This window comes from Corapipo altera, unplaced genomic scaffold, assembly GCF_003945725.1.
Source record: "Corapipo altera isolate COAL_440 unplaced genomic scaffold, ASM394572v1 48b, whole genome shotgun sequence".
NCBI classification, from domain to species: Eukaryota; Metazoa; Chordata; class Aves; order Passeriformes; family Pipridae; genus Corapipo; species Corapipo altera.
In genome coordinates this window covers 12,921,281-12,934,517 of record NW_020884884.1, presented here as the reverse complement: position 1 = coordinate 12,934,517, position 13,237 = coordinate 12,921,281, and the positions used below count along the sequence as shown (strand labels likewise).

At 33.3% G+C, this 13,237-nt stretch overlaps 1 protein-coding gene across 1 annotated transcript in view; it reads left to right on the top strand.

The window, feature by feature from the left end:
* DNAH8 (dynein axonemal heavy chain 8) overlaps positions 1-13,237 on the top strand; it is a 130,326-nt gene that overhangs the window by 95,925 nt on the left and 21,164 nt on the right. Inside the window, 8 exon segments of the mRNA XM_027641248.1 lie at positions 1,115-1,270; positions 2,543-2,698; positions 4,169-4,351; positions 4,818-4,923; positions 5,721-5,973; positions 6,075-6,265; positions 10,702-10,823; positions 12,897-13,015. Of these exon segments, the coding sequence (XP_027497049.1) occupies positions 1,115-1,270; positions 2,543-2,698; positions 4,169-4,351; positions 4,818-4,923; positions 5,721-5,973; positions 6,075-6,265; positions 10,702-10,823; positions 12,897-13,015 (1,286 nt within the window).

Sequence of the window (13,237 nt, the reverse complement as noted above, 5' to 3'; positions counted from 1 at the left end):
TTTCTATTAGCATATTCTGTGAGTATTAGCAGAAATTATGCTTGCTTTGAGCAGAACTATAATCCCCAATATTCTCAATATTGCTGTGCTATGTAGTTCCAAATGCTCTTGGCAATTTTCACTAAACATTGGAGTGTTGAGCAATGGGTTAGATAGTAAGAAAGTTATAAATAAGTGACGTATAAAATTAGTCCATTCCCAGCAAGCACACTTTTGAGTACCTTATTTTGAGAGCCCATCACCACAGTTATACATATCTTGTTGTGGTTTAACCCCAATCAGCATCTAAGTACCACTGGAAAATAAAATTGGAAAAAAAAAGATAAACTTCTTGGGCTGAGATAAGATCAATTTAATAATTGAAAAAGTATATATCAATAATAATGTTGATACTACTACTACTACTAATAATGCAACACAAGAGGAACAAGTGATGCACAGTAGAATTTCTCACCACCTGCTGACCAACACCCAGCCCATCCTCAAACCACAGTCAAGCCTCTTTTGGGTAATTCCCTCACTGAGCATGGCATTCTATGGCCTGTTTGGGTCAGTTGTCCTGGCCATGCTCCCTCCCAGTTTTTTGTGCACCTCCTCGCTAGTGTATGAGACACTGAAAAGTCCTTGACTTTGGGTAAGCGCTACTGAGCAGCAGCCAAAATATCAGTATTATCAACATTATTATCATACTAAATCAAAAAACACAGCACTGTACCATCTAATGAGAAGAGATAGAATTCTGTCTCAGCCAAAACCAGGATACTTCTAAACCAGTGGGTTTGGTTGTAATTTTAAAAAAGAGTGCATAAAGTCTTTTCATTTAATATGAATGTATGAGAAATCATACATGTTTAATTCGTCTGTCAGCTGTCTTTTGACATCTTTACACTTTTAAAATATATTTTTAATGATTCTATGAAGTTTAAAAGATTGATAAAAATAAATACCTGGAAATATTTTTACATCTACATTAATAACTTTTCAGCAGGTTTAGATATGCATCCCCTTTGGCTTGGTGTCCCTGTTCTTAGAACAGTTGTAATTGAAGGATAATTCCAGTGGTATTTTATTCCAAACTACCTTTTTTATTTTTTTTTTTTACTTTGTTCTTTAGATTAGTGAGTGGAATCTTCAAGGACTACCTGGAGATCATCTCTCAATTCAGAATGGTATCATTGTCACTAAGGCATCTAGATACCCGCTTTTGGTAGACCCACAAACTCAAGGGAAAACATGGGTTAAAAATAAAGAACAGGATAATGAATTGCAGGTAAACAGAATTTCAAAGAAATAACGTGCTCTATTATAGTCCTTCAAACATTATTACTTTAGAGGAGGTTTGCATTTGAGTCAGTGTAATCTGAGATAACTTTAACATGTATGGAGACTGACAATTATGTAGATGCATCAGCAGGAAACTTGACAAGAGCTGTAAATCCCACTCAAGGACTTGAAAAAGACCATATAACTTGTACAAAATCTATCAAGAAGCATAAAAGAGAAGGAAGTAGCCTTTTGTTCAAAATTGGTGAGTATATTCCCTACACAAGAGAGGGCAAAGACGTGATAAGTACAGCAAAAGAGTAAAATACGAAATCATTAATTGAGAGTAAATTGGGCAACTATTAGTAACATTACAGACAAAGGCAGGATAAGTTACAGCTCTGAAAATGTAAGCAAAGCAGTTCAACTGATGCAGTCCAGAATTTAGAAGCTGAGAGGATGTTCATACGTGAAGTTATTGCTACAAAAAGAAATTGAGGACAACCAGCTGAAACCAAACCCAATAAAAATTTGCCTGTCCTAACATTGCTGCAATCTTCATAACTCTTTTATAGCTTAATCCAACAGGGTAAAATGTCTGCTCATGAAGTATAATATAAAAAAGTTCATGTGTCACCGTTTGCGTCACAAATGAATTTTCCCAAGTGATATAGCATGAAGAAGGGAATCTGCATTTTAAAACCCTTAACCTAAATGTTGCAAAACTCTTATATCCTGAATATCAATAAATTTTGGAGGATTTAGTATTAGTTAATTATATATAGTTTATTTATGCAGGTTTTATGAATCCCATTTCATGAAATGTCAGTCTGGGTTCAAAATATTGTAACAGCAATTCATTTGTTAGACTGAATTCATATTTCCAGAAAGAATTTCTCAACACTTCAAAGCTAAAAGCAGAAGATCTAGTCCTCAGGACGTAGAACAGAAAATTAAAGGTTAGGTGTCTCTGATTTCAAAAATACGCATAACATCTTCAATATACAAAAAGCTGTACCAGTTTTATTTGGTACATTATTACTCTCACAATGAAGTCTTGAGGATTCGATTACAACCAGCCTTTTTATGGTACTTTTCATTGCACACACAAGAAGTGTTTCTGCATAAACTGCTGCGTAGTCAACATTTATATTATTTTCCTGAAAATGCAACTAACAGAAACAACGGAAAAAGTTTCCATAGTTAGATCTGTGATTTTCATGTAAGACTTTCAGGAAATGTTTTTACCCTTACACCAATTTATAATTTGCTTTTTGAGGTAACAACTCTGAATGACAAGTATTTCCGACAGCACCTAGAAGACAGTCTTTCACTGGGCCGATCACTCCTGATTGAAGATATAGAAGAAGAGTTGGATCCAGTCCTTGATAATGTATTAGAAAAGAATTTCATGAAATCTGGATCTGCATTTAAAGTTAGTAATCAAACAAAAGAAGTGGAATAGGTAGTTTTGTGACAAATGATATTTTACCATTATTCCAAACCTCTGCTGAATCAGGTAAACTTTGTATTCAGTAAAGAATCAAACAGAACTAATAAAATACAGGAGACGAAGCCTCAGCTGTGTAGTAAGTTGATGAGTCTAAAATTTGAGTTTAACTACTAAAGTTATCACTGAAGATTCCAAACTGGAACCAATTATTTTTATCCTATTGAACACTTGAAATATTTTCTATTGATTTTCACACTTTAACAGAATTAATAGAATTGAAAAGATCTCTTCCTAGTGCAAAGCACTGATTGTGGCAACTGCAAAAATGTTTAATCAGTTTTAAGCTGTTTTCTGATGGAACAAGCCAAAAAGCACAAAGATTTATTAATAATATTTATTCCCAGCCCTGAAAAATCATGAATCTTTCTGACTATCAATAGATAAATAAATCACTCCCAAATCTTAACAACAGACCCCCTTCAAACATTCCAAAATAAAATGAATGCACATGCTGTATTATTTCCAAATAATGTATTGTAATGTGTATGTGTGTGTATATATATATATATATAATGTACATATATGTATAAAAATATAATTTATTTTTATCAAATAATCTTAATTAAGTGCCTGGGATAAGAGAGAGATGGTAGACCAGATTGCTGATAATAATGAAAGTAAAATGGTTGCTATTTTTGTGCAGTAGTTTTATTTTGAATGTTAGTGCAAATATGCTGAAGGGAGTAGTTTGGTCCTACTCCTTTGTAAGGCAGTTATTTCAAGTGGCCTTGGAGGCTCATATGTTGAAGTCGCCTATGTCCCCCCACCGCCCCATGACAGTGGAGTTGGAACTGGATGATCTTTTCCAACGCTATCAATTCTATGATTCATGTTATGAGATACAGTAATCAGATTTCCTTGTGCACATGCAGCTTTTGAGTTGGACTGCTATTTTGGAATATCTTAACTCTGTAAAAATTTCTTTGGAAAACTCTGAATAAATTTTGAATTGCTTTGGAAAAATTCTTTGAGATCTGCTTAATCTTGATAAAGATAGAATTTATCTCCAATAATTTGTTACATTGTTGGATCATGCGATTCCTCTTTTTTCTTGAACACAAGAGAATAATGATTTCTACAAGGGTCAGCAGTTTCTACCTTCTTCATTTGAAGTGTAATGAGAAGCCCAAAGCCTAAACCACATGGTTCTGAAGCTGTTAATCAGAACTCACAGTGAAAGTAACCCCTATATTTAGCTAGAGGGGGATGCTGCATTTATAATATACTCTATATTTGGTCATTGACTGATATTTTCATGACAAATTTGAATTGTAAAATAAAATTCCTCTCTTTGGCATTTCAAATAAGGTTAATTTTTTTTTCCTGTCAATATTACTATGTTTAATAAAGCTCCTTTTCCTCTGTTTAATATTATTTGAACTTACTCCACAGGTGAGAGTTGGTGATAAGGAAGTAGATCTTATGAATTCATTTAGACTCTACATTACTACAAAGCTACCTAATCCTGCTTTCACACCTGAAATTAATGCAAAAACATCAATTATTGATTTTACTGTTACAATGAAAGGACTTGAGAATCAGTTACTGAGAAGAGTAATACTTACTGAAAAACAGGTAAGTTAACAGTACACAAACTATACTGATGCTTAATTAATTCTTTTTTTTCACTCAACAGGTTTTGGTATGTAGGGAAGACGAAATGTTCAAATGGGTAAAAGATATCAGCCATTTTCTAAAATTTTATTCAGATTTGGTATAGACATTTCCAAATAACACAAATACATCTGAAGGCTCTTCTACATATGACTGTCAGTATGACACAAACAATTAAGCACAAGTATTTCTCATGGATAAGATATGTCATAAGATACTGAATAAGCACTGCTTAAAAAAAATTGTTATTAAAGAGACATTTTAGATACCCAAACCAGAAAACTGCACGTTTTGTGACTGGAACCAACTCTTCACCTGTATCTTCAATCACAATTCATGAACTTGAAAAATCAGAACTGAATTTTAAGTATCCCTCATAGTTGCAGTCCATAAAGTGTCATGCCATTTTCTTGGGTTTTAATAATAGGAATTAGAGGCAGAACGAATTAAACTCATGGAAGATGTAACTTCTAATAAGAGGAAGATGAAAGAACTGGAAGACAATCTTCTTTACAAACTAAGTGCAACCAAAGGTACTGTGTCAAAGGATTATTCAGATTAGGCATATTAAACTGATTCACACTAGAACCTTTCCATACAGAAATTGATTTATCCATCTAAGATACAATAAGATAACATCCAATGGTAGGAGAATGAGGGGTATAGCATGTGGCTATATACAAATCTAGACATTTAAGTTTAACATCTAAACAAGTTTTGTGAAATAAATCCATTTTTGAGAGATTTCTGCCCCTCAAATGACATAAGGTATCTATCTGAGTGTGGGCAAACTCTTAACCCATTGAAAATGCAAAGTAAAATGGGCTAATTTAAAATGGTGTTGAAAGTCTTTCACAATACATTAGGAGCCTGAGCATTATCCATTACTATCTCAGGTGGAAAAAGAATCTAGTAACAGTAAATTGATCAGTAACTGCTGGAGAAGCATGAATAGTGTTGAATGACCATTTCCTTTAGGACCCTAGGTCTTCTTTACTTTGAGTGTACCAGTGAATAGACTTCAAAATAACTGAAGTACTATGTATGAGTATGTATTTTATGTTCATAAGATGGCTGACTTCTCTGCAAAACTGTTGGTATAAATACATTTGATATATTTTGAATATATTTGCTTAACATGTTGAATATAAAAATAATTTTTAGCATTACATATCCTGTTTTATCTCAATTTTAAAAGCTTTCTGTAATTCAGTAAATAATTTCTATTTGTTATTAATATTTCCTATAATTTGGCCCTTTGTTTTATGTATATATGAAATGAAAAAATTATTATAAAAATGTCCTAAACATCCCTTATTTTACTTTTTAGGTTCATTAGTAGATGATGAATCCTTAATTGGTGTTCTGCAAACAACTAAGCAAACAGCTGCTGAAATAGCTGAAAAATTGTCTGTGGCAGCAGAAACTGAAGTGAAGATTAACACTGCGCAGGAGGAATATCGACCTGTTGCTACCCGTGGAAGCATTCTTTATTTTCTTCTTACAGCAATGAGCATGGTCAATAATATGTATCAAACTTCACTGGCTCAATTCTTGAAGCTATTTGATCAATCCATAGCCAAGTAGGAAGACACAGATTTTTCCTACTATTCAGATGTTTGCCTTTCCAATGTATTTGCTGCTATTAACACAGCTTTCTCTGTGCTTTGTTTTTATGATTCAGATCTAAGAAGTCTCCTGTACCTCAGAAAAGAATCTCAAATATTATCGAACATCTTACCTTTGAAATTCACGCGTATTCAGTTAGAGGCTTGCATGAAAACCACAAATTCCTCTTTACCCTCCTCCTGGCATTAAAAATTGATCTTGAGAGAGGACATGTGGAAAACAGAGAGTTCCAAACACTCATTAGAGGTAATTTTTAAAGTTATGTTAAGTGTAGAGCTAATTCAACTTTTTTAATTTTTATGCCATTTCAAAGTATGATTTTTTTGGCTATATCGTTTCTCTCAGCAGTTCTGTGGGAGCTGCCTCTGTCCTTACACCTGCTGTGGTCTTGTAAAGATAGATGCAGTTCTCTGTCTCACTTCTCCCTCTGCCATTTAACCAGCCTGTGTTCTATCCTGAGATCAAGATGATAGTTCTGGTTTTCTCCATCAACCTGTTTATTGTATATTTTTGTATTGTATTTGTATTCCTGTTTTTATAAATTAGGTGGTCCTTTTTGATCTTTTGCTTCTCTACTTTGATAGAGCTGAATAAATCTATCTCCTCAGTTGCTAGAATTGCTCCACATAAAGTTGAGGACATGCTGCAAACAGTCTTTTATCAATTTCAGCTTGAGCTTTCTCTGACTTTTACCAACCACCTGACATTAACTTTTAGAGAATATAAGGTGTTTCTGTGGCCCAGCTGGCCAGGTCTGCCTCCTCTGTACTCTATGGGTTTGTGCCTCTCCTGAAAAATGTGATCAGGATTGCTTATGTGGAGGTCCATATGAAACCTGGATGAATTTTACAGTGTTCAAATGAATCCTGCAAAGGTCTAATGTCAAAGTAGTGAACCCAGATTTGAAGATAATTATCTGTCTTTAAGCAATCAAATGGATAGGAAACAACCTTAAATTCACTTTCTGTTTTGCCTTTCAGTTTGTTATATTGGTTTTATTCCTTGAGAATGGTATCCACTTACCAATTTACCACTGATGTCAGGCATGCTTGGAAATTTTTTCAAAATTAACATACTGCTTTAGTGAGGCATTAGGCAAGGAATCATATTTCTTGGCTTGTCAGCTGATGGATTCTTCTTTTGCAGAGGAAAACATACCTTGGACATCTGAAGCAGAATGTGGTCACCTCTTTTTAACTGAAGAGAATCTGTAATAAAAATACTTCTAGCAATTTTTGTCTAGAACATACGATTGCAGTTTCCTGCCAAGCTTTAGCACAGGTGATTTGATAGTGAGAAATTTTTCTGGTGTATAAAATGACACCAAAATAGCACCATATTTTCTTTAATTATTCAAATTATATTAAATAAGATTGGGAAGTAGGCAGACACCCAGCCAATTTGTCCTGGACTCTTAGGTATCTTATGCAATGAATGAATTCTTCATTTTTCCTCTTTGGATGAACAGTTCTTTGTGCAAAATGAACATCATGTTACCAAACAGCAGCTGAAGAAAGGATTTATTTGGAAAATCAATCTCTATTCCTCTTCTTTCCATTTCTTTTCCAAGAGATTTCATTGCTTATTATCAGGGGATGTCTCAGTGAAATAAGCATTGCTATTTGAAATGAAAAAGTCTCTAAAACACATTGTTCAGGTAGTCTCAGGAGATTATCAACTTTAAGTCTTTCATTCTGCTAAAGTACATAAATTGAATTTCATTCTATTTGCTGTGTTCCATCAAAGCTAATCACTAGACCCTTCCAGAATATTCTAATGCTATAGCTTGAAGGTAAATTTAAGTCAGCAAGACTGAAAAAGCAGGTCCCCAAATTATAGGAAAATAACCTCCTAAGATAATGGTGTAGAATTTTTATTAAAGCATTAGGAAGGAACAAAATCCAAAGATATGATAATATCTAAGGAGTTAATTGATGATTTTGTAGGTATCTTGACATGTAGATAAGCTGTGTCCTTTACCAGTAGAAAGCGAGGGACTGACACAAGTGAATAATACCAACTTCTCTAGCAGATGTATTTTACTAAGAAGGTCTATAAATATTAGAGAGCATGGTACAGAGGAACTGCAAAACATCTTTGACTCTGTTAACCTAAATAAAAGGCAGAATTATTGCCAAATATGGTACTTTGTGGACAATTCATGATTAAGTCTTAAAATTAAGGCAAATCTTTTTGGGTAAAGGGATTATGATTCTCTCACAGAATTCAAAAATTTGCATAAGTATTCCTGTTGGCCTATTGTACTAAATTTGAGAAAGACATGATTCTGGTATAGAGTATCATTTTGCTATAAAAATGCCAATAATAGGTTACAGTTTTGTGTTAACACTTTTTGGTTTCTCTCTTTGATTTCCATTATTTCTGTTTGCAGAGACTAAGAGGAAGTTCTGGGATCCATACATGGATCCCAGGCAGTTATTTCAAACTATATATCCTAATGACAAAGACATAATGGGATGTGTGAGGGAACTTTTAACACGTAGTTACAAGAAATGAAGGAAAATCAGTATTTACATCTCAGGTATCATGAAGCAGCCTTTCTCTCTGTGGTTACTTCAGGTTACTGAAACTTATCATCCCTGAGGTGAAGGGAAGAAGAAGGATTGCAACAGAAGGAAAACTTTGTCATAAAAGCAAATTAAGTAACTTTACATTCTTGCATTACATAAATAATTTGGATTTGTTTGTAGGGACTCCGGATTCTTGAACAAGAGTTTTGGCCTTTAGCTGGGCGGTAGGACTGAAACTACTTTAATAGTTCATGAAAACATTCATATAATATATTAATCATATAAAATTCTGTTTCCTGGTTATATCTCACTCTATTCATCTGTGGAAGAAAGCATTGCATAAATTTTTATAGATGATGAAACTTTTCTCATATGCCTATGACTGGCAAAGTGAAAGCTAATACAAAGAAATAATTTTTCCAGCATCATATATTTAACTTACCAATATAAAAACTATTAACCATACGATTTTAACAGGATTTATGAAAATATATGTATGTATATTAATAACAAGAATATAAAGTACTACAACGAGAAACACGTTGTTTAGAATTTTGTAATTCTCATTCTCCATTAAATAACTCTGCCTCAAAAAGTTAAGGTTTAAGAATTTCCCCAAAAGGAAAAACTTCCCTGAGCTCTGCTTCTTCCCACTGGCATACTAATGTCCAGTTCAACGTTATTCTTGTGTTTCTACTCAAAGATATACAGGTAACTAGGAAAATGTTTAGTCTTTCTCAATAATTTTTTAAATAACAAAATTAGTGTCTAAGAAATGATTATTCTAATTCCTTGTCATTTCAAGGATGTTTCTCCATTCTTTTCCTTCTTGCTTTCATGGTTCATTTTGTCTACATCCTATTCATGGAGGTGGGTGCAGGATTAGAAGGATCTCTGTGTTTAAATAATAATTAAATTAAATAATAATAATTCTATTATTCTATGGAATAATTTGTTTGTAAGAAGTATTATTATATTAATTGAAAAAGAACTACAAAGATATTTACGTATGTATATTTTGAAAGTATTGAAATGATTATAGCTCATATATATATAGAATATGTATATTCCTCCACGTGCTTACATATTTGTAAGTGCTTAAAAATAATAGCACTTATTCCAAGGTGGGTTTTTAGTCTGTTTGTTACAAGTTGGTGAAATTTGTTATACCAGTTAATAAAATGAATAATTGATCTTAGTTCTGGGGGCCACTGTAACACCATCCTCTAGTTTTTCCAAGAAGTAGCCTTAACTAATTTGTGGAGGACAGGGAAAGAGACACCTACAAGAAGAAAAAAACTATGATACAAAATTAATCATGATAAAAAGTTTAAAGGTTGTCTGTTTAAAATTGGATTGCAGTCTTAATCCTAGAGGCATTCCTTTCTATTTCCTCTTCTTTTGCATATCAGAAGATGTAAAACATCCTCTACTGTCCTACTGGCTGTTCAACTATTTAAAACAATTTGTACTGATCTAGGATCAATTGATTCCATTACTCCAGACTTTTTCTTTTCTTGTTGTGCATGGGGGGGTTTTTTCCAATGATCTCAGTAGAATACTTTGCTAATATCTATGGTATTCTTTAGATATTATAGCTATGTATTTCATTAGAAAAGAGATAGAAGTTTGCAGTTGAGAAGATAAGACTTTCACTTCAATTTCTTTTCTTTTTAGGAATAGTGAGATAAAAAATAGACAGGCTAAGGGAAGGTCTTCAGAGGAATATTTTTATCTTTCAGATAAATACAAAAGTATCTCTAGCATATTTTCAGCACAAATGAAAAGGAACAGAGATTATTAAAATTTCCAATATTTGAAATACAATCAGTATTATAGTATAAACTCACAAGAACATACTGTAGAGAACTTGTGATCTAAGATGAGAGGCTGAGAGAACGGGAGTTGTTCAGCTTGGCAAAGAAAAGCCTTAGAGGAGATCGAATAGTATCCTTCCAACAACTATGAGAGGTCTATTAAGAAGACTGAATTATCCTTTGATATGAAATAAATGTTAATTACACAAGAGTACAATTAGTATTCCAGAAAAAAAAATACTTAAGTCAGAAAACATAATTTAAAAAGAAATATCAAATATATCTTGACCCCTGGAATATCACGTGTACTTCATCAGAATATTTTTATCCACAGGAGGTGCTGCTTTGGATCTACAGGCTTGCCCACCCAAACCATCCCGCTGGATTCTTGACATGATATGGCTAAACCTAGTGGAATTGAACAAACTTCCACAGTTTGAAGAAATTATGGATCAGGTGATATTTGCTAGTTATTGTTTTAATGTTAATAACCAGTTTCATCATCATAACTGTACTTCCAATTTTTTACATTTGGAATGCACCAGAGATGTAGTTAAAAACAAGGCCAGAGAGGATGCAGAGTAATGGCACAGGGATCAGCAATTAGGTAGCATGAGTGGGGGTATGTTTATTTGCTCTACATTTTTTATCTGCTTTACTGTATTTTGTATTATAGTAATTGAGGTAGAAAGAGGAGAGAAGGAACAGGAGCAAATAACTAGCAAAAAAGGAAGGCAGTGAAAGAGAAATAAGTAGAAAGGATAAAAATGTAGAGATATCAAAATGGCTCATAAAATTTATCTGAGTGTCATGTTTTAAGTTACAATATCTTCTGTCTTAAGTCTGGTATATTTTTCCAAGTAAATTGTTTACTGCTTGTTTTTAAATACTCATTTCCATTCCAAGGTTAACATGTCATTCAGATACGATGAGCTAGCTATAGACGTATTATTTATTTTATTGAGACATACATGAACTTATATGCACATAAGCTTATGACATGTTCAGTTTGGTACATTTATCTTCTTTTCAGTGTAGTTAAAACATTTCCTAAGCATTTCTTGTTCTGTAACTCCTAAGCACTCCTTGTTAATCAGGTTGATAGCCAGGACAGTAAGTTCTTGCTGTTACAGCATTGGTCAGCCAACTCCATTTTGTGATAGCATTTCTTGCCCTGAAGAGTAGCAGAGATTTTAGCTAAATGGTTATCTGGAAGTGATCCTGGCTGTTTCCTAGCTCTGTATCAAGGCAAGATCTAGATGCATACAGCCCAATTCCTCCAGTTTTTGGTTTCTGGGGTCATCAAACTAGGATACTGAGTTAGGAGAAAGTTGGACGAACTTTAGTTCGGTTGTTCACTCTGGGTTGTTAGGACACCAGAACCCTTTCTAGAAAGGTCCTTTCACCAGGACTTTCCTAGAATTGGTGCAAACAAAATTTTAGACTCCAAAATATTTAGGTGACCATGTTACCCCCAAAGGCCTCTGTTTTAAAGTAATTTTTTACCACTATCTTACATTTTTCATATAGTTGCAAGTTGAAAAGTTACACTTAGGTGACTTTAGTAATAGATAGGGATGGAATATGGGAGGAAGCCAACTAGGATATCAATAAAAATGCAAATATGGAAATAATATTTTAATATTATATATCCAGTAGATATGCTGTTCTATTTGACTTATTGTATTAAATACAACTGTATCATTATTCATTTAGATACAAAGAGAAAATTAGTTAAGGTAAGAAAAAAGAGCCTGAGAATGGTATGCCCAGGTCTCAAAAACTTGCCTGTGCTTTTCTTTTTTTCTTGGTATTTTCATTTTTTTCTCCTCTAAAAAATAACTCCTCCATTTGCAGATGCCTGACTTAATTTAATATAGACATCTTCTTTTTTAAACATTTATCAGTGCATTCCTTGTTCTCTTTCCAGTGATCTGAGAATACTGTAGTAGCTGACCCTTCTCAGTCACTTCATTATATGCTCAATTGCATTTTCACTATGTTCTGTCCCCTGGTATCCACTGGCAGGTCATGGATTCTAAGAGGTGCCTAAAATTGTGATCATATTTGTGGTCAAATTTATTCTTTGTCAAGTCAAAAGCATACTAGACTCTGTTACTTTTAATTTGTGATTCTTGGCTGGCTGGACTGTACTGGGACAGATTTTCCTGGTCCTCCTCATACTTTGTGACCAAAAGGAATGAATTAATCACAGTATGTTCCTCTTGTAGTATAGAACCTTCTGCTAATTATTGATTTTTCTCAAGTAGCTGCATGTATTTGAGAAAGAAATCCTTGGATAACTGATTGGCTTTAGAGCCCACATCTTAACACTAATTGTAATATTTTAATTAATACTATTTGTAATATTTTAATAGCAATTCATGTGGCATATGTCTTAAATGCTATAGACAATGTTACTTGTAATATATCCTAATATAATAACAACCTCTCATGAATAATACATTTACAAGGGGATTTTACTGCAGCTGAAATATATTCATATGTGTGTTAATGTAATAAATTTAGGTAGCAAAAAACGATAAGGCATGGAAAAACTGGTTTGATAAAGATGCTCCTGAGGAAGAAATCATACCTGATGGATACAGTGATTCACTTGATACCTTTCGCAAGCTTTTACTCATCAGGTGAGCATCTTCAGAAATTTTTGGAAATTACGCAGTTGCATTATGTGTCTCAATCTATTGGTATGCTATTACCATAACAGTGTAGTTTTAATTATCTCTGGTTGACATTAAATATTATTTAATTCGCTCACATGAAATATGATTTTATTGGCTTCAGAGCTATCCTCTGCCATCTAGAGTTATTTATAGAAAATATTTTTTATAGCTTTGCTTTTATGTCAT